We start from the raw sequence: 22,729 nt of genomic DNA on the forward strand, positions 1-22,729 counted from the left end.
CCGAAGAACACCATCCCAACCCTGAAGCACGGGGGTGGTAGCAACATGTTGTGGGGGTGCTTTGCTGCAGCAGGGACTGGTGCACTTCACAAACTAGATGGTATCATGAGAGAAGAAAATTATGTGGATATATTGAAGCAACATCTCAAGACATCAGTCAGGAAGTTAAAGTTTGGTCGCAAATGTGGTCTTCCAAATGGACAATGACCCCAAGCATATTTCCAAAGGTTTGGCAAAATGGCTTAAGGACAACAATGTCAAGGTTTTGCAGTGGCCATCACAAAGCTCTGACCTCAATCCTATTGAACATTTGTGGACCGAACTGAAAAAGCGTGTGTGAGCAAGGAGGCATACAAACCTGACTCAGTTACTCCAGCTCAGTCAGGAGGAATAGGTCAAAATTCACCCAACTTATTATGGGAAGCTTGTGGAAGGCTACCCGTAAAGTTTGACCCAAGTTACTCAATTTAAAGGCAATGCTACCAAATACTAATTGAGTGTTCGTAAACTTCTGACCCAGGAAATAAATAATTCTCTCTACTAATTTCATGACATTTCACATTCTTAAAAGAAAGTGGTGATCCTAACTGGATTAAATGTCAGGAATTGTGAAAAACTGAGGTTAAATGTATTTGGCTAAGGTGTATGTAATCTTCCGACTTCAACTGTGTATACAGTGGGGAGAACAAGTATTTGATACATTGCCGATTTTGCAGGTTTTCCTACTTACAAAGCATGTAGAGGTCTGTAATTTTTATCATAGGTACACTTCAACTGTGAGAGACGGAATCTAAAACAACAATCCAGAAAATCACATTGTATAATTTGTAAGTAATTACTTTGCATTTTATTGCATGACATAAGTATTTGATACATCAGAATAGCAAAACTTAATATTTGGTACAGAAACCTTTGTTTGCAATTTCAGAGATCATACGTTACCTGTAGTTCTTGACCAGGTTTGCACACACTGCAGCAGGGATTTTGGCCTACTCCTCCATACAGACCTCCTCCAGATCCTTCAGGTTTCGGGGCGGTTGCTGGGCAATACGGACTTTCAGCTCCCTCCAAAGATTTTCTATTGGGTTCAGGTCTGGAGACTGGCTAAGCCACTCCAAGACCTTGAGATGCTTCTTACGGAGCCACTCCTTAGTTTCCCTGGCTGTGTGTTTCGGGTCGTTGTCATGCTGGAAGACCCAGCCACGGCCCATCTTCAATGCTCTTACTGAGGGAAGGAGGTTGTTGGCCAAGATCTCACAATACATGGCCCCATCCATCCTCCCCTCAATACGGTGCAGTCGTCCTGTTCCCTTTGCAGAAAAGCATCCCCAACGAATTATGTTTCCACCTCCATGCTTCACAGTTGGGATGGTGTTCTTGGGGTTGTACTCATCCTTCTTCTTCAGACGGGCCTGGACATGCGCTGGCTTGAGCAGGGGGACCTTGCGTGTGCTGCAGGATTTTAATCCATGACGGCATAGTGTGTTACTAATGGTTTTCTTTGAGACTCTGGTCACAGCTCTCTTCAGGTCATTGACCAGGTCCTGCCGTGTAGTTCTGGGCTGATCCCTCACCTTCCTCATGATCATTGATGCCCCACAAGGTCAGATCTTGCATGGAGCCCCAGACCGAGGGTGATTGACCGTCATCTTGAACTTCTTCCATTTTCTAATAATTGCGCCAACAGTTGCTGCCTTCTCACCAAGCTGCTTGCCTGTTGTCCTGTAGCCCATCCCAGCCTTGTGCAGGTCTACAATTTTATCTCTGTTGTCCTTACACAGCTCTCTGGTCTTGGCCATTGTGGAGAGGTTGGAGTCTGTTTGATTGAGTGTGTGGACAGGTGTCTTTTATACAGGTAACGAGTTCAAACAGGTGCAGTTAATACAGGTAATGAGTGTAGAACAGGAGAGCTTCTTAAAGAAAAACGAACAGGTCTGTGAGAGCCGGAATTCTTACTGGCTGGTAGTTTATCAAATACTTATGTCATGCAATAAAATGCAAATTAATTACTTGAAAATCATACAATGTGATTTTATGGATTTTTGTTTTAGAGTCCGTCTCTCACAGTTGAAGTGTACCTATGATAAGAAATTACAGACCTCTACATGCTTTGTAAGTAAGAAAACCTGCAAAATTGGCAGTGTATCAAATACTTGCTCTCCCCACTATATATATATATATATATATATATATATATATATATATATATACAGTATATGTTTCTGAAAAGCTTCCTATTCTGCTACCTGGCCTGTGCATCATACAAATACATTTGGCAATCAGCCAAATGAACAATATGTCTGCAGGCTTTAAACTTGTTTCACAGCACTGCAGTATTTTTCCTGAGACAGCACACAAGCAGATAAGTTAACTAGGAATTATTATAAATGCATGGGTGTGATAGTCTTATGTGCGATTCATACATTGTGATGTATTTTCCATCTGAGTGGAGGAAATAGGCTATTTAACATATGTGGTCGGGATGGCTGGCTACAGTATGTGCCACTGTGTTACCTTTAGTGTTTTTATCACTGCATTAAACTGGTCAGGGTAGAGATGAAAAGGTAGTTGAGGGGGAGATTGGTCTGGTGTGGTATGAGGTTTGGTCTGGTGTGGTATGAGGTTTGGTCTGGTGTGGTATGAGGTTTGGTCTGGTGTGGCATGAGGTTTGGTCTGGTGTGGCATGAGGTTTGGTCTGGTGTGGTATGAGGTTTGGTCTGATCTGGCATGAGGTTTGGTCTGGTGTGGTATGAGGTTTGGTCTGGTGTGGTATAAGGTTTGGTCTGGTGTGGTATGAGGTTTGGTCTGGTGTGGCATGAGGTTTGGTCTGGTGTGGTATGAGGTTTGGTCTGATCTGGCATGAGGTTTGGTCTGGTGTGGTATGAGGTTTGGTCTGGTGTGGTATAAGGTTTGGTCTGATCTGGCATGAGGTTTGGTCTGGTGTGGTATGAGGTTTGGTCTGGTGTGGTATGAGGTTTGGTCTGGTCTGGCATGAGGTTTGGTCTGGTGTGGTATGAGGTTTGGTCTAGTGTGATATGAGTTGATAATGTCTGGTGAGTGGGCAGTGGAGTTGATAACGTATTTGTATGTGTGGAGTGGTCACTGGTCAACATACTGCCATGTAGGGGCTCTCCACATTCAATGGCTCCTGGTGTGGAGAATGGCTGTTTTTCTGACTGGTGAGTTAGCAGGAGGAGGAGGAGGAGGAGATAGGAGGAGGAGGTGGAGAGAGGAGGAGGAGGTAGAGAGAGGAGGAGGAGGAGAGAGGAGAAGGAGGTGGAGAGAGGAGGAGAGAGGAGGAGGAGGTGTAGAGAGGAGGAGGAGGTGGAGAGAGGAGGATGAGTAGGAGAAGGAGGAGGTGGTGGAGAGAGGAGGATGAGTAGGAGAAGGAGGAGGTGGAGAGAGGAGGATGAGTAGGAGAAGGAGGAGGTGGAGAGAGGAGGATGAGTAGGAGAAGGAGGAGGTGGAGAGAAGAGGATGAGTAGGAGAAGGAGGTGGAGGAGAGGGGAGGATGAGTAGGAGAAGGAGAAGAAGGATGTGGAGAGAGGAGGATGAGGAGGAGGAGGAGGAGGTGGAGAGAGGAGGATGAGTAGGAGAAGGAGGAGGTGGAGAGAGGAGGATGAGTAGGAGAAGGAGGAGGTGGTGTGAAGGCAGGGGAGTTCAGTCAGTTCTTTGAGCATTTCTTTTCTTTTCATTGAGATTCAGATGGACATTTGGCAGAAAGTTTTCCTACCTTCTCTGTTTATTTCTAAGATCTCTTCTGGTGGTTCTTGTGGTGCCAGGGGCCATGTGTCGTCCTGCGTGCTATGGTGAGGTGAGGTTACCTCCGACTTACAGTAATTGGGGGAGCCCAGAAGTGGGGCGCGGGGGATATGCTTGTTCTTTTTCTTTGGTAACTTCTGCTTGGCCATCGCCAGGGAGTAATACATCCCAAAGTTATTGACAATAACAGGCACTGGCATGGCGATAGTCAGCACACCAGCCAGAGCACACAGCGCTCCCACCAGCATGCCAGACCATGTCTGAGGGTACATGTCTCCATAGCCCAGGGTTGTCATTGTCACCACCGCCCACCAGAATCCAATAGGAATGTTCTTGAAATGCGTGTGCTCGCTGGCTCGGGGGTCATTGGGCTTGGCACCAATCCTTTCAGCATAGTAAATCATAGTGGCGAAGATGAGCACACCCAGGGCAAGGAAGATGATGAGGAGCAGGAACTCATTGGTGCTGGCTCGGAGTGTATGACCCAGGACACGCAGTCCCACAAAGTGCCTAGTCAGCTTAAAGATCCGGAGGATCCGGACAAAGCGTACCACGCGTAGGAAACCCAGTACATCCTTAGCCGCCTTGGAAGAGAGCCCACTCAGCCCCACCTCCAGGTAGAAGGGCATGATGGCAATAAAGTCGATGATGTTGAGGGTGTTACGGAAAAACTCCAACTTGCTCGGACAGAAAGTCACTCGCATTATAAACTCAAATGTAAACCACAGCACACAGACCCCCTCAATATAGGTGAGGAAAACCACAGTCTCAGTCTCCTGGTAGACCCGCGTGCTGTTGTCCAGCGGGTCAATTTCTGTCCGGTTGATGATGGGGTTGAAGGCCTCGTGTGTCTCCAGGCAGAAGGTGGTGATGGAAACCAGGATGAAGAACAGGGAGGCGAAGGCTATCCACTGCAGGGGAGAGATGAGCGGGAGGGAGAGAAGGAGGGAGAGGGAAAGAGAGAGGGAGAGATTATAAGTAGCTTAGAGCTTAGAATACAAACGTGAAGGAACAGAGCACTAGAACACCCCCACAGCTCTCTTCAGTTCTACAACACACATCTAGGTCATTCCTCTTAACTGAGTGTCACATGAAAGGGCGTGCACCTAAACTGTGGTGCTCCACCGGTAAGGGAGTTGCTAGTATTGGCGAGGCCTGCAGGGAGGAGGGGAGGGACTGAGGGGGATGTTATGTACTGTACAGGGGAAAGCTTGTTTCTGGGTCAGCTTTTGCGCCAGCACTTAAGGTATTATTTCCGGGAGGGCACTGTCTTCACCATGGCATCTGGCCCAAACGATAACATGTGACAGTGCCACCTCATAAATTTTGAATGGTGTTTTAATGCATAGTCCTTAATGTATAGGCCGCTATACACTGCTGCCCATAGATTAGGGCTGACAGCAGTGCTGCTGCCAGAAGAGACTGATTGGGTTGCATAACTCCACGTAACACCACTGGAATATTAAAGTGATGCTCCATCATCCAATTTGTATGCTATGTTACAAATCCAATTCGTGGGCTATGTTACAAATCCAATTTGTGTGCTATGTTACAAATCCAATTTGTTCACTATGTTAAGATTTTGTTTTGCTTAAGATCCCGGACTGTATCTTTAAACAGGTCCAGGTCTGAGAGGAGGCAGGCGCTGCCAGGCACATACACAACAGCCACAGTACAGTAGTGATAGAGCCAGGGTCCTACCTGGACAGGAAGGGCTTAGTGATTCCATTAAAGAAGAACAAATGACAATTAGGTTATTTTTCCAAGACAGTTCTTTTTGTGCATGGTTCACAACTTCCAACATCCTTGACTTTTAATAAACTGAGCCAAAGCAATGTCAATATAAAGGGTAAATCAAATTGATCTTTTCAACTCCAAACAGTATAAGACAGGCACACCTTACAACCCTGATTCTCACAATAACAACAACAATCTCTCGGGAGAAAGGATTCATTGACAAAAGAAGCACACCAGGGTGTTGAGAAATGAAGTGGTCTAGTTAACCTCCAGTGACCGTTGAGAGGCTTGTATAATGGAAAAAGGCACAAAAACATATTCTAGTTAACCCTTTACACTTAAACCTATGCAGTGCCCTTTTCCAGTAGGTTTCATTCACTGTAGTAAATGTACCTTGTGTTCCACTGATACAATCAGATACAGAATCAGAGACAGAAAAGACAATACAGACAGTCTGACTGACTCATTAAATTGAGAGAACGTCATTACTTTTAAAGAAACTGTGCTAGAGCGATTCACTCTGCTCAGGCCTATTGTTGTTGAAGGCTTTGCAAGCTGCAGGCCCTTCTGCAATGTGTGCTAATGAAATTGATAAAAGTGTACATTAGATATGCCACCTCCACCTGCCTGATGCAGCAGAGGCCTGGAGATGACGGCACCCATGACAGGGAGGTTGACGTCTGAAAGACGAAAAGCCCACTGCGATTTCTTTCTTAGAAACACACACATTCATTCACACTCTCACTCTCATTCTGACACACATGCAACACACACTAGACATTGACAACAACAACAACCACAGCAGCAACAACAATAACAACAACCACGAAAACCACTGCAGCAGCAACAACCACAATAACACTTCAATCCACAAGTGTAAATGAAATTCAATGACTTTGTTTTCACACTCTGACTGTTTCCATCTGTCCTGTCCTCCACATAAAAATAGCCTTCTGGTTGGGTTTCTGAAATGAAGACAGGTTGTGGTAAGGCCAGAAGGAAGAGAAGAGAGTGTTACTGTCCTTGTCACCACAACATTTTCTCTCACAAGTTCAGCAAAGGTGACAGACTTGCTTCCATTATTTCATTGGTGTGAAAATAGATCAGCAGCATCCCTGGATGGATTTAATTACTGAGGCCTGTCATTGGACTGAGAATTAATACAAACTGCTGTCAACTTCCTGTGCAGAATATCCAACATCTAAGTCCATGTGACATTGTTCTCAGAACATCCAGACATTTTCTCCAACATGATCAGCTATCCGTATCAATACAGCAACATTGTTATTAATAAAGTACGATATGCAGCTGTAAGAGGAAACCCTGGAACATTGGAAAAGTATCATATTGTTCACTAATGAAGGAACTTGAGCCGTTAATAAAGTGTGATATGCAGCTGTTAGAGTAAAGCATGGAACATTGGAAAAGTATCATATTGTTCACTAATGAAGGAACTTGAGCCGTTAACACAAATTCCATGAGTCAAATTGAACTCTCCAGAGAAAGGAAATAAAACAGTTATCTTTGAAAAACGTTGACTAACCTTTCCTTTATGTTTATTTCATGACTGGCTACAGACTGCTGGCACTGAACATAGAAACAGCAGTGTAATATAGATAGAGGAAAGCATCAACACATCATTGAGGAACTTCTAGACAGAGTGGTATCATGGCATGTGCGTAATTTGTATCCTAAATGCATTCTCTAAAAGCTTTATTTTGAGACAAACTTCTAATCTCATATTACAATACATTAAGCCAACATGAGAGCCACCCTTCCTCGTTCTTACCTCTGACCTGCAGCACAAACAATGTGTGTGCATGCATGAATGTATCTGAGCGTGTGTGTGAGAGCATGTGCTTGTTAGCATGCATGGCTGAGTGTGTAAACATCATCCAAGGCAGATTGTGATGTATTTGGTGGAAAATGCTAGCAGAATTATATTTTCTCTGGTGTTCTCAACAGAACATGTATCAGCAACATTTACAGAAAACTAATGAGCGAGTGTCTTACTATAAATGAGAGGCAAAGTGCAATATAACACACTCATGTGAATTACTGTATGTTGTCATGGTTTGGATGTGGGGGTGTTTCCGTAATAGATGTGTGATTAGCTTGTTGAGTTGTGATAAATCAGTGTTACAGAAAGCCAGGAAGTCATTTGAATGAACCATTAGGGAGTCAAATTTCCACCACTGTAATAGGCAAGTAAAAATAACAAAACATACATGACATACAGATGTAAAATCTTAATTTGAGCTAATTTTCTACAGCAGGAAGATAATCCTTCAGAAACAGGAAATTAGAATTATTAGGTGGATTATAATTCATGTACATTTTTGTAAGGATTGATACATTTTTCAGTAGGAAAAATCAAGTCTGAAATTTTAAAGTGGAAATGACAACCTTCAGAAACCTTCTTTAAACCTCAATTACACTACACATTTTAAATGTCCTGCATTGAGGGAAAGCTCTCGTGCAACAGGGGGATCAAATTAAGATCCTTTATCTGTATCATTCCGGTTTGGAGCAAATAAGTATTAGAAGTGCTGAACATGAGCCATTGTCCTTTTTGCATTACAGGAGAAGGAACCGCCTTCACACAGGACTACCTACCTACAATCCCACTCAAACAGTACAATCCCATGCACAGAACTGACGCCGACCCAAACATAATGTCTACACTGCAGACTGACCAGAGCAAGCAAGCATTTGCACTGCACCTCTCAGCTTTGAGAGGGTGGTTCTTTTCCCTTTGTGTCTAGGCTGGCAAGGCCTCACTCTTCAGTGGGAGGGAGTCAAAGACAATGCTGAGTTTATAACTGAGAATATAACCTTCCTCCAAGGAAACCAATCAGCAGGCCTTTCTGTCAGAACACATCACACTCTCATCAGAGATGGTTATAGGAGCCATACCGCTGGGAAATAAACACCCAGCAGCTTCACTACCAAGACTCTGCTACATGGAACTGAATTAACAACAACACCACTAAATAAGAAGCTTAATGGACAGAGATTAATAAAGATAGAAATGTGACCATAATAAATAATGTATGTAAGTCTGAGTGTGACACTTGGCAGTGTGCTGTACCTGCTAGTTTAAGGACACAACCCCTAAGCAGAATACTGCATGGATATTAACATTCAATATGGAATTAAATCAATGGTATTGTGCACAAAATATTTTGATTTGCTGTGGGTTCTACTCTGCAAATTGTATTGGTCTCATGCACATATTTATCAGATGTTCTTCCGGATGGAGCAGAATGCTTGTGTTCCTAGTTCCAACAGTGCAGTAATATCTAACAATACACAACATCGCAAGCATGTCGTTTGTTTGAGAGGATGCATTGAGATAGTAAATACACAATGTAATTAAGTTAAAAGGCTGCAACGTAGACTGTGCCACAGAAAGCATGCACATGTCAAGTATATCAAATGCTTAATCAGGAAATGTTGGAAGTAAGTTACAGATGTAGGATCTTAATTTGATCACTCTTTTGTTGCTGAAATGCAAACTTGTAGTGTTTTTTCGTATTAATAAGGCTTCGAAAGTTTGGCATTTCAGACATGATTTGCCCTCACAAAAAATGCATCAACCCCTGCAAAATTTTTTGTTATAATACACATAATAACACAAATTTCCTGTTGCTGCAAGATTATTTTCCTGCTGTAGAAAACTGGCTCAAATTAAGATCCTATATCTGTAGATGCTTCTGTCACAGTGCCATTGTAAGTGTAGGAGACAGCATTGAGTCAATGCTAAACAAAATAAAACTGCAACCAGACCCTTCTCTCCTACAACCCCTCCCACACTCTCCCTTTTAGACTCATGCCTCCTAGAGATGAAAGCATGTCACGTTCTCTTATGTAACGACCTTTCCCTCCATCCATCTGCCTTTCTCTGTGTTTATTGTATGCGTTTGTGACAATGTATTTGCATTGCCTGTTTATGAGTGAGCATGACATGCAGTATGTGTAATTTTAGATAAATACTTATGTTTTTTTTATATATATAGTGTTTTTTTAATGTAATCGGTGTTTGTTTGAGTTTGTGTTCCTAAATGTTATTAGGCATGAATCTACATGAGAGAGAGGACAGAAAACAAGTTAGGTGCTTTGTGGCTCAGTTGGTAGATTATGGCACTTGCAATGCTAAGGTTGTGGGTTTGATTCCCACAGGGGACCAGTGTGAGGCAAAAATGATGTATTCACCTTATTTGTTGGGTATGTAATAATTATTTACTTAACGAACAGTAAGATATTTCTGTCCTGCTAATGCTGTGTTTTATGGTCTCCACTCTAGCACCCTGCAGCTAGTCTGGGAGTTGAGGACATGGGTTCTACTAGAGATAGCTTGAAGCTGACAATTGACTTGTGCTGGTGATAAAAACCTAAAAGCTAGCATTCTATAGACAAGATGTAGTGTGTGTGACTCGAGATGGAGAGAGCCTGGAGGAGTTCAGAACAATGCCTCATTGTCTCATCTTCCTGGCATCTGGGAAACTAAGTAAAAGACCATCCTGTGTAGATAACCAAGGTGGCTTATGGGAAGGTTAGAAGTGACTGACTAAGCAATCTTGGTTTCAGCTATATAAGAACTGTGCATCATCTGTGAAAGCTAAACTCTTAGCCTGTCAGTCAAGACTGGTGGACTGACAGTCTCATTATTTCTCAAAATCGTCATAATGAGCGGACCAAGGCTCAGCGTGAGTATAGTTCCACATAATTTTAATCTCCGTGAAACAAACAAACAAACAAACAAACAAACAAACAAACAAAACAATAAAGAAACGTGACGTCATGATGTGCACACAGGCAACTAAACACAAACAATATCCCACAAAACACAGGTGGGGAAATGGCGACCTAAATATGATCCCTAATCAGAGGCAACGATAAACAGCTGCCTCTAATTGGGAACCATATTAGAACCAGCATAGAAATAGACATACTAGAACACCCCCTAGTCATGCCCTGACTTACTACACCATAGAGAACCAAGGGCTCTCTATGGTCAGGGCGTGACATTATTGCACTAACTAATCCATATAAAATAAAGATGATTGTTTGAAGAAATGACCAAGACCAAGTCTCTCTCAGTACTGAATTTCCACGACACCAGTATGAACCAATATGAAACTGTATCCACTCACTACTTATCCAGTCGTTCTGTACCCACTTATCCAGTCGTTCTGGATAAGAGCTTCTGTAAAGTAGAACACTGGGGACCTTTTCACATGCTGATGATGAGGGTGGACAAGGTTGTTTTCTGTGAATCAAGGACTGTCTCTGTGGGGTTTTAAAAAATCCTGTTATATTTACGGTAACATACTGTACCGTTTTCTTCAGTAACTTAGAGGTAATTGGCTGCCAGTAAATTACCTTAAAAAAAACATCATGTTTTTTTTACCATGTAGGGATCAAGTTACAGGCCTTGCCTAATAATTGTCCATCTAAGTTGTAGTACATGAGATGCTTAGCCTTCGTCTGAGTGCCCTTGCAGATCTAGAAGGGCCTTGACTGACAGTTTAAAAGCAGTGTCAATAACTAGACACATCCCAATGTAACTACCGACAACATAAACAGCTAAGGCCTCATTCACAGTTGGCTCAGCCCCTCCTGTATCATCATCCTGTATGTGTTTTGCTTTTGCTATATTGATGTGAATATTGATGTGTATACAGGGCTCATCTGTGAAAGAGACTTTGGTCTTAGCATGACTCCCTGTTAACTACAATAAAGGTTTAAAAAAATATATAAATTAATCAAGGAAACATTGTTTTTTTTGTTTTGTTTTTTTAAATGTTACCCCCTTTTTCTCCCCAATTTCGTGGTATCCAATAGTAGTTACTGTCTTGTCTCATTGCTACAACTCCTGTACGGGCTCAGGAGAGACGAATGTCGAGAGCCATGCGTCCTCCGAAACACAACCCAACCAAGCCGCACTGCTTCTTAACACAGTGCACATCCAACCGGAAGCCAGCCGCACCAATGTGTCAGAGGATACACGTACACCTAGCAACCTGGTCAGCGTGCATTGTGCCCGGCCCGCCACAGGAGTTGCTAGTGCACGATGAGACAAGGATATCCCCACCGGCCAAACCCTCCCTAACCCGGAAAACGCTAGGCCGATTGTGCGTCGCATCATCGACCTCCCGGTCAGGCCGGCTGTGACAGAGCCTGGGCTCAAACTCAGAGTCTCTGGTGGCACAGCTATAGCACTGTGATGCAGGGCCTTAGACCACTGCGCCACCCAGGAGGCCCATAAAGGAAACATTTTAATCAGCGGCTGATATCATAAGTGGCTTTCATTCATTAAAAAGTATATTATATCGCCAATGAACGAAACTAATGCTATACAGACAGTCAAGTCCAGAAACAAAATTCATATAACATACACATTTAGTGACAAGGTCATCCAAATGGGAAAATGACTACATTGGTTTTCTCTCCAACAAATCAACAAACAGCCTACACCAGATCATTTATACTGTAAAAAGGAATTCATGTTGAACTGATTGATTGAACATCTGTTTGGAAGACGTTTGTTAGCCCAGTAACAGCCATTGGTAACCATGGTATGCATCCAAGGTTGAAATGCTTGCTGGCTGTTTTTAGTTTTAGGTTGTAATTAGATTACCCTGTCAGAGTATGATCTGAGAGTGCCAGTAGAGACAGTAGAGACAGTAGAGACAGTCGAGATTGAACATGTGCTGCCGAAGCTGTATGATGCCTCAGAATGCTGAGTTAGCTCAGAGCCACCACCTCCCTCCCTGTTCCACTCACCTGCTGCAGTCTCTGATGGGAGATAAAACATGAAACAGGCAATCCCACTTAACTGATTTTCTGTATTACCGTGCACATCGGAAAGAGATAATATATATGTAGCATTTACAGCACTATAATGAACTATACAAATCCATTCATACACAAACCACAACAGATTGAGTCATCTGAAACTATAGGAAGAAGAATAAGGAGAACTTGCGCATCTTGACTATATATTCTTCAAGCCAGCCATGTACAAACACCAAAGGCAAAGCCTTTACTAAAACCGTCTATCAATTAGTTTGGCTCTAAGTTATCTAAAACACTTTAAATAACGTGACTTGATAGTGCCAACACAAAATGTGGCTCTGTTCCAACTGTTCTAATGCCTTGCCTTGGGTAAATTACTCACATCGACTATGAAAGCCCCTATTTTGACGAGAGGACAGAAATGATAGAGAATGATTCTTGAATTATGTATACTAACTTAGCTCAATAGCCCTTATGATTACTGAGACTCAAGCACAGAGGCATAACATACTGTAACATGAATGACAGTATATGTAGGCAGACTAAACACCATAGTAAATGATGAGATACAGAAGGGATAGCAATAAGTGAGCATTAAAAGGAAGCCGTGGTCAGTGCTTCATCATCCTATTCAATGGCTTGGGTTTAACGTCATCTCTCTCTGCTTATGGACTCCCCCGGCAACAGACACAACAAACATTTGCCTAGACCATGTGTGTCAGTGGTCCCCGTGCTCAGTGCCAGTGTGCCATTCCTCATCATCACTGCTGCCCACACCACTCACACAAAACATTTACATTTTAGTCATTTCGCAGAAGCTCTTATCCAGAGCGACTTACAGTTAGTGCATTCATCTTAAGATAGTCATAGTAAGTACATTTTACCTCAATAAAGTAGCTAACAGCAAAGTCAGAGCTAGTAAGAGGGGGAAATCAAGTGCAAGAGTTAGATCACACACAAAATGCTTTTTATTTTTCTTAAATGGGTCGAGGTGAGGAGGGGTGCAAGCAGGCGGGTGCTGTGGGATTATTTAAGATACTCTTTGAAGAGGTAGGGTTTTAGATGTTTTTGGAAGATGGGCAGGGACTCTGCTGTCCCTAGCTTCAGGGGAAAGCTGGTTCCAGGACAGAGAAGTTTGGACTGGGCTGAGCGGGAGCTGCCCTCCCGTAGGGGTAGGAGGGCCAAGAGACCTGATGTGGCAGAACAGAGTGCTCGGGTTGGGGTGTAGGGTTTCAACATAGCCTGAAGGTAGGGAAGGGCAGTTCCTCTTGCTGCTCTGTGGGCAAGTACCATGGTCTTCTAGTGTATACAAGCTTTGACTTGAAGCCAGTGGAGTGTGCGGCAGAGCGGGGTGACATGGGATAACGTGGAAAGGTTGAACTCCAGGCGGGCTGCAGCGTTCTGGTTACATTGCAGGGGTTTGATGGCACATCGGGGAGCCCAGCCAACATTGAGTTGCAGTAGTCCAGACGGGAGATGTCAAGTGCCTGGATTAGGACTTGTGCTGTTGTAAAGCATGAACCTGCAGAAGCGAGTCACTGCTTTGATGTTTGCAACGAACGACAGTGTTGTCCAGGGTCACATCAAGGTTATTTGCACTCTGGGAGGGGGCACCATGGAGTTATAAACCATGTTGGAGAGGTCTTGGAGCAGACAGGCCTATATCCATCAGTAATCATCGTGGCCACACATACAAATAGAAAGTGACTACATACAGTAGGTGTGTGTTATTGTCCACAAACATGCCCTGTGATGTTGTTGTGGGAGTTGTATCCTGCTGTACAGTATACTGTGTGGCTATCATGGTTAAATCATATTTGTCATACTAAATCATATTTTTTTAAGTCACACACACACTTAATATAAATAATCTTATGAACATGAACAGGAGAATAAACATCAGACAAATCTGAGGGAATTCTGACATAATAAGCCTATGTCAGATAAAAACATGACGATCCGTTGAAAAGCCTCTAGTCACATTGTTGACAGAGTTCTGAGGATATCCCTGCTTCCCTCAGTGAAGCCTCATTTCCCTCGTCCGTAATCATCCTCTTCTACAGGCTGTCACCCTGCCTGCTGTCCCTAATGTCTCTGTCCATTTCTGGTCCACCAATTAGCATGGAGCAAGAAACACATTCAGTTTGACTTAACATTCAAATGCAAAACAATCTCAATCTAACCTTAGCTAAATCACTGTAGTTGTAATCTATTTTCTTTTCAATGAGACTAAGCTATTGGAAGACATGTATGTTCATTCAATAATCATAGTGCTATGTGAGAGCCACACATTAGTGTTTTCTGTGAAAACTGGGTTGCCCTTAAGTAGGGCAAGTGTGTCAACAGGGGGGAGCTCAACATTACAGAACAGTCTTATATGGGTTATATCTTCAGTGGGATAAATCTGAGTGACACCCCCATTTCAGATGGTCTGGCTGAGGTAATGGCTATGCCAGCATGTATAGCTCATGGACAAAGGTGATGAATAAACTGAATAAACACTCCCTCACCACGCCTGACCATTCAGGATGAAACTGGAAAGACAGAAAATCTTGTGTTTTTAATTTTTTTACATTTCACCTTTATTCAACCAGGTAGGCCATTTAAGAACAAGTTCTCATTTACAACTGCGACCTGGTTTTGAAGGTCATGAAGATCAAATAGTTTTGGTGTTTAGGATTTGTCAGATGACTGTTGGGTGTATGTTCAGAGGAAAGGTTGTTGGAGCCAGTGTTATCTTGTAGATGAAGGCAGAACAAGTGAGTGTAACTTTCCTCTCTGTTTGGCAGTGTAATGGTGGCGTGAGAGGCCTGTAATTCTGCCTCGATATTTGCCCCAGTTTGAGTGCTTTTTGCTGGGTGCCTCATTCCTCTCTGCCTGGGAAATCAATTATACAGGAGCGCAGGGACAAACCCCAGTGCTTTTTAAGGGGTGTCCTGCTCCACTTCTTTTGGGAGAAAGAGCTGTGTTAGATATCCCAGTGACCAGCTTTTGATTGGTTTGTGCATTTTCCTACTGGAGTTGGACTGTGTCGATGTGTATCATGCACATGCTCACCTACATGTGCATAATGTGTTCATACAGTTACACATATGAACCTCAATGTACTACAGCACACCACATGGTAGACTAAAATCAGGTGTTGTTTGATAAAGCAATATGTCCACCTATCTCGGCAACAGCCCTCCAGACAAGCCAGTCTCCGTTTGGATCTCCTTAAAACCTAGATGACTTCCTGTTAAAGTGTTGCAAGGTTAGCCATGCAGCATGTCTTTTTTTGTAATAGGATGCCTCCATCTCTCTCTCCATTAATTACCAGGGTCTGTGCCCAACTAATTCATGTTAATCGCTCCAGCCATCTAAGGAGCAACCAGCCTTGCTCTTTTCTGTTCAGCCTGTATCTGTTACTCACTCTGTGGTGGTTAGAAGCTGCCGTCCCAGCCACACTGTCTCTCTAAGGTGATTACATAGACGTATAGCTACTTTCCATGTAGGTGCACTTTTAAGTAGAATGGATCTCCTTCTAAACTCAAGAGCAGTTTCATCCCAGATAGCCGAAGGTTGTGTTAGCTGGCTGGGTGTCTGTATGGTCAGTAGGCTCCTCATGTTAAAGCTGACACGTCCACTTTAAAAGCCTAGCATGATATTGATTTCAAAGCTCTCCTTCCACATAAACTCACTGCTGTGTTTCTTATGTGACGTGGAGTGATACATTACAACCCACAGCCATGGCTGAGTGAAAAGAAACCTCCTACCCATTCCCATCCAGCAGCTCCCACTTCCACTTCTAACCTGAACAAACCCACATCTACCCTACCTGTCCCAAAACCCCACCAAACTGCATTCAGTCATGCACTTCCTTCTCTCCCAGCTGTACAAAGTTATTTCTCATCATCCTTACCACTTAAACACATGTTTTACTTAAGTATTTATTTACATCCTTACATGAGCAGCAATTTGATCGATCAATAAACTAATCTAAATTATTTGCCCTCTCGCAAATCCAGGCAGTAAGGGCCAAGTCATCAAAAGTCCAAGAGCACACAATGTCCCCTTTCGTAAGTAGGAAGACTAGTAGTTGTAGCCACGTGTCTGAATTATGGTCAGTCTAAATTCCCTCGGATTGCCTTACAAACTTAAGACAGGTTAATTTAATATAGTGCTCACTGGAAGTATGTGAGAGTATGTGAGCCATGTCAGAAAGCAACATCAGTACCACTGCACTAATATCTGTCCACAAGAACGGTTGGTAGTGGTATAGACATCTAGTTATATAAACTACATCTGCTTCACATACAAAGGTACTGTATGTAACTGCATTAACTTACATCGCCGCTACACTGGCACTGCATTAATCCCCATGTACAGTGAGGCAAAAAAGTATTTAGTCAGCCACCAATTGTGCAAGTTCTCCCACTTAAAAAGATGAGAGAGGCCTGTAATTTTCATCATAGGTACACTTCAAATATGACAGACAAAATGAGGGAAAACAATCCAGAAAATCACATAGTAGGATTTTTTATGAATTTATTTGCAAATTATGGTGGAAAATAAGTGTTTGGTCACCTACAAACAAGCAAGATTTCTGGCTCTCACAGATCTATAACTTCTTCTTTAAGAGGCTCCTCTGTCCTCCACTCATTACCTGTATTAATGGCACCTGTTTGAACTTGTCATCAGTATAAAGGACACCTGTCCACAACCTCAAACAGTCACACTCCAAACTCCACTATGGCCAAGACCAAAGAGCTGTCAAAGAACACCAGAAACAAAAATGTAGACCTATTGTAGACCTGCACCAGGCTGGGAAGACTGAATCTGCAATAGGTAAGCAGCTTGGTTTGATGAAATCAACTGTGGGAGCAATTATTAGGAAATGGAAGACATACAAGACCACTGATCTCCCTCGATCTGGGGCTCCACGCAAGATCTCACCCTGTGGGGTCAAAATGATCACAAGAACGGTGAGCAAAAATCCCAGAACCACACAGGGGGACCTAGTGAATGACGTGCAGAGAGCTGGGACCAAAGTAACAAAGCCTACCATCAGTAACACACTACGCTGCCAGGAACTCAAATCCTGCAGTGCCAGACGTGTCCCCCTGCTTAAGCCAGTACATGTCCAGGCCCATCTGAAGTTTGCATGAGAGCATTTGGATGATCCAGAAGAAGATTGGGAGAATGTCATATGGTCAGATGAAACCAAAATATAACTTTTTGGTAAAAATTCAACTCGTCGTGTTTGGAGGACAAAGAATGCTGAGTTGCATCCAAAGAACACCATACCTACTGTGAAGCATGGGGGTGGAAACATCATGCTTTGGGGCTGTTTTTCTGCAAAGGAACCAGGACGACTGATCCGTGTAAAGGAAAGAATGATTGGGGCCATGTATCGTGAGATTTTGAGTGAAAACCTCCTTCCACCAGAAAGGGCATTGAAGATGAAACGTGTCTGGGTCTTTGAGCATGACAATGATCCCAAACACACTGCCCGGGCAACGAAGGAGTGGCTTCATAAGAAGCATTTCAAGGTCCTGGAGTGACCTAGCCAGTCTCCAGATCTCAACCCCATAGAAAATCTTTGGAGGGAGTTGAAAGTCCGTGTTGCCCAGCAACAGCCCTAGAGGAGATCTGCATGGAGGAATGGGCCAAAATACCAGCAACTGTGTGTGAAAACCTTGTGAAGACTTACAGAAAACATTTGACCTCTGTCATTGCCAACAAAGGGTATATAACAAAGTATTGAGATAAACTTTTGTTATTGACCAAATACTTATTTTCCACCATAATTTGCAAATAAATTCATTAAATATCCTACAATGTGATTTTCTGGATTTTTTTTTCTCATTTTGTCTGTCATGGTTGAAATGTACCTATGATGAAAATTACAGGCCTCTCTCATCTTTTTAAGTAGGAGAACTTGCACAATTGGTGGCTGACTAAATACTTTTTTGCCCCACTGTAATACCTAGGTAATAATTCTGCTTGTCAAGTGGGATATAGAGTGGAAGCGTTGCATGTCCGCCAGCAGGGCAGGAGGGTGTATGAGGTGGCAGAGGTGAGGTTGGGTGTTTATTAAGAAAGGTGATAATGAGGTCCTTCTTGCCACCTCTTCTGTCACCCAGCACCAACAAAAGAGACTCCAAAGGGGATATAAAAATCTGATTCTCTCTCTTTCCTTTCTTCCTTCTATATATATTATTTACATAGAAGGAAACCAAAGTTACTGGAGCAAAAGATAAGGACAGACGGTCAACATGTTTTTCCTCTGAGATCAGTGTTACGTTTGCCCCTGCTGACCAAAACTGGGCCTAATGAGGATTTAATAACAACTAATCGACTCTCTGGCTAGCTCATCTCACATAATTGGTCAGTACAGCAGGATTGTCACAACAAAACAATCTTGCTGCAACAGGATTTAAACGTTTACTCCATAATGTTGCTTGATCGGCTGTGAGGCTAATAGATGACCAAATTTTGGCTACATGAAAAGTGCAATACTGTTAATACAACCATGTGTTAGTGTGGGTTTTCAGTGAATTTATGTTAATCACAAAGCTCAACTGCAGGAAAATTCACAGCAGCATAAACGATCAAATTAAGATCCTACACCTGTAGCTTCATGTTTTGCACTCACAATGCTCTGTGAAGGCCCTATGGTGTGTCTGTGTACACTGCATGGTCTCTATGGTCCATTTGATCTCCAGTTGCTAAGGCACCGGGACATGGCCATTCATAGTAACTCAACGATTTACTGTCACAATGAGAGACTGAGAATGAGAAACAGGTAAAGAGAGTGAGAAAATGGGAAGGAGGCTATATGAGAGAACCAGTGTGTAGACAATACACACTTGGCTAGTGGAAGAGAGAGGGTAGACTATACTGTCACTCAACCCTGCACTATTGTAATCACTGCCCCTCAGGAGAATTGAGAGGTGCAAAAGCTGGAGTCAAGCCAGTATGCTCCAGTGTAAACGAGTAAGCAGATGCACTTATATACATTGAACTAAGCATTTATGGAAATTGACAGAGCGAAAGCAGAGGCTATTGCTTGCACTTACGTAATTTGCAAACTGCTCAGTCTCTGAGGAACAGCAAGGGGACCAATAACTAACCAAAACATAACACATATGCTGCATAATGCATATTGATTGATTGACCAGTTGATTGATTATAGATACATTCTGAAGATGATATACTCTAACATGTTGTATCCTGTGCTGAGCTAGGGGAGGATGGATTTCTGATCCCTGTATCTCCTCACAGCTGTCTCAGGTCAGTGGGTCAGGATCCTATTGGGTCAGTAAGAGACTACTTTTGAAATGTTTTCAAGTGAAGCTAAAAGGCATTGGGAATGGGAATACCAGGTGTGATAGGTGTTGTTGTTCAAAGCTAAGTCGAATTGCAAGGAGAAGAGACCGAAAGGTTAGACAAAGCTAATAATTAGGTTATAAATGCAGCTAAAAGCCTACAGAACCAAGGAGAGCTCCAACCAGGCAATGTAATGAATAAGCTAAATCTAGTGGAAAGACAAATATATGTAGGACTGTTGACGTCACAAATATTCCTCTCATTGATCACCATTCTGTTCCAGCTTAAGAAAGAGACAATTGCATGTCTTATTAACTCCCCCAGTGTACACCTAACCTGGTTCTCATTAAAAACGGTGAGGGGCATTTAAACAATTAAACTCTCATTATAAGTTTTCTTTCATCTAGTCCTCATGAGGTAATTCATAAGACCTCACATGGTCTGCATGTTGCATAGGCAATGCGACAAGACTCCCAGAATGCACATGTCGAGAGTGAGCGTAGTGCATCATCACTTAGCGATAGTTTGTGTGCTGGTGATGGACACATAAAAAATGGAAATCTGTAGTTCAAACAATAACAAAGCCGCCACCCCATCACTGTTCTGGTAAACAGCTGAGAGATGTGGCTGGAGTAATGTAACCCCTTTCAAATTCATAGACAGGGCTATGGATGCAAGGTCTGACCATTCATGATATCAACATTATAGAGGCAATACAGTGTTTGTTTACAATTGACCTGTTTAACAATGAAGTGAAACAAGCTTATATTTTGGGTTATGATGGGCTACGAAGGTTGAACTAAGCTAATCAGGTAAGTTATATTATTCAATAATCAACGGGTATATGTCATTCATTTAAAAGTAAAAAAAATGTATGTACCAACTTCAGATTTCAACTTCAAGCTTCAAATCCAATTAATATTCACAAGCCTTATTAGTACGTGACTATGAACCCAACTTTTTGCGTGAACGTTGGATGAGCGTGAAAGGATCTATGTTAAAGCAAATGTCTCTCCTTCACACACACACACACACACACGCACGAGCGCACGAGCACAGAGAGAGAGAAGTTGTAAAGCATTGTTTTTTCAGGCTAGTAGTAGGCCTATCTAAACTTTTATTGACTCAAGATGACTGATTCCAACCCTTACTTACCCTTGCATATTTAGAAGAATAGGGATCCTCGAAAAGTGCCCAAAGCAACCGCTGCCAACGTCGCCAATGCCCCCCTGATTTGGCATCTGGTCCGTCAAGAGCCAACCTATTGATCATTCCCAGCGTTTCCTCATCCCCATCCTCCTCTGAATTCTCGGGGGGGCCACCCCCAAAACTATCCAATGCCTCCTCGGCCTCTCGATGTTGCCGATAAGTCATCCAACAACATGGTTCCACGTCGGTCTCATCTATACCCCAGAACGCCAACTCCTCCTCGTACAAAGGGCCGCAAACGTCTGCAGGGCAGTGCAACTTCCCGGTCCTATAGTAATTGAGGATGTGGGCAAACACACCCGGGTGCCGGTCAAAGAAGAATTCTTCAATCTTGGGATCGTAGTCAAAGTGACTGTGGGCATCTGGCTCGGCGAGCCAAGCTAACCGGGTGCCCGGTAATGTGCGAAGGGTGCTACGGTAGGTCTGGTGTCTGATACCTCCCACGTTAATCACAATACGATCGTTCTCGTCGCCTTGTCCCATTGCGTCGCTTAGGCATGTCTCGAGCAGGTTCCAGTCATTATATTGCAAAACATGTGCGAGGCAACGCAGTGGGATCTGGCCGACACATGAACTCGGGTTGAAAGAGGAAAAGAGAAGGCAGGTTTCTTACCGACTTCTTTTATTCAGCTTGTGAAAAAGCACAGGCTCCACTCAAGCTTTCAGATAAATCCCAACTTTTAATAATACCAAAGAAAGCAATACCTCAACGGATGTTTGATATAGTTGCAAGGTAGGCTAAAGCAAGAAGCAGCCTGTGGCTGCCCCAGAAATTTGGATGGAAAAAAATCAAAATGTTCATGGTTAGGCTACATCGCAAAACCAAAGATGAACACCCCTCCGAAAAGCGTTGATGAAATATGTGTGTAGGCTATGACTCCATATATTGAAAACCTAGTTCCAAATCCACGCCGTCTTTTAATTAGGGAAGCGTACAGCCCTTGTGGCATGCAACGAAAGATGAGAGCTGTGGTGCTGAACGGACAGCACCAGTCTCTCTGAGCGCACACTCCTCACACTCCATCCATCCTCCTCTCCTCTCTCTCTTTCATCATCCCCCTCCCACTGTTTTTAAGACGAGACTCTTGCACCCCCTAATCACTTGTCTTTCTTTATATTTTCCTCCTTGAGCAGGACTGCTACAGGGATATCAACATTGATCCTTGACAATTACTTTATGTTCTGTGTTCGATAATGCTCCTGAATTCCTATATGCCTAAAACACAGATCCTTGAATGAGTGTTCTGTTTAAAATTATGTTCACAGGAGAATGAGGAGAGAGCCTGCAGTATATGCTGTATACCATGAGGCAGGGTTGCACAGACTCCTTGTCATGGTTTTGTAAAGTATATTAAATAACATTAATTGGTTGGAAAGGATGCACAGGTGCATGCACCTAAATTGATGAGGGGTGTGTCTGGGAAAGCTGTTTTGGCTCTGTCAGCACCATGGACAGGTCACATTTGAGCTCCACAAATATTGTAGACCTCCAGAAGTCTGGTTCATCCTTGGGAGAAGTTTCCTAACGCCTGAAGGTACCACTTTCATCTGTACAAACAATAGTATGCAAGTATAAACACCATGGAACCACGCAGCCGTCATACCGCTCAGGAAGGAGACGTGTTCTGTCTCCTAGAGATGAACGTACTTTGGTGTGAAAAGTGCAAATCAATCCCAGAACAACAACAAGGGACCTTGTGAAGATGCTGTAGGAAACAAGTACAACAGTATCTATATCCACAGTAAAACGCGTCCTATGTCAACATAACCTGAAAGGTTGCTCAGCCAGGAAGAAGCCACTGCTCCATAAAAAAGCCAGGCTACGGTTTGCAACTGCACATGGGGACAAAGATCGTACTTTTTGGAGAAATGTCCTCTGGTCTGATGAAACAAAAATATAACTTTTTGG

General features: G+C 43.1%; 1 protein-coding gene across 1 annotated transcript in view; it reads right to left on the bottom strand.

Annotated features, from left to right (window-relative positions):
* The window catches only part of LOC135550159 (potassium voltage-gated channel subfamily C member 1-like), a 32,164-nt gene extending 10,440 nt beyond the window's left edge, over positions 1-21,724 (bottom strand). The window contains exons 1-2 of the mRNA XM_064980709.1: positions 20,767-21,724; positions 3,734-4,673 (exon numbers count right to left, since the gene is read on the bottom strand). Coding sequence (XP_064836781.1) covers positions 3,734-4,673; positions 20,767-21,303 — 1,477 coding nt within the window. The 5' untranslated portion in view covers positions 21,304-21,724. The remainder of the gene's footprint in view (positions 1-3,733; positions 4,674-20,766) is intronic.
* Between the last annotated feature and the right edge of the window lie 1,005 nt (positions 21,725-22,729).

The sequence above is a fragment of the Oncorhynchus masou genome, chromosome 1 (genome assembly GCF_036934945.1).
Source record: "Oncorhynchus masou masou isolate Uvic2021 chromosome 1, UVic_Omas_1.1, whole genome shotgun sequence".
Taxonomy (NCBI): domain Eukaryota; kingdom Metazoa; phylum Chordata; class Actinopteri; order Salmoniformes; family Salmonidae; genus Oncorhynchus; species Oncorhynchus masou.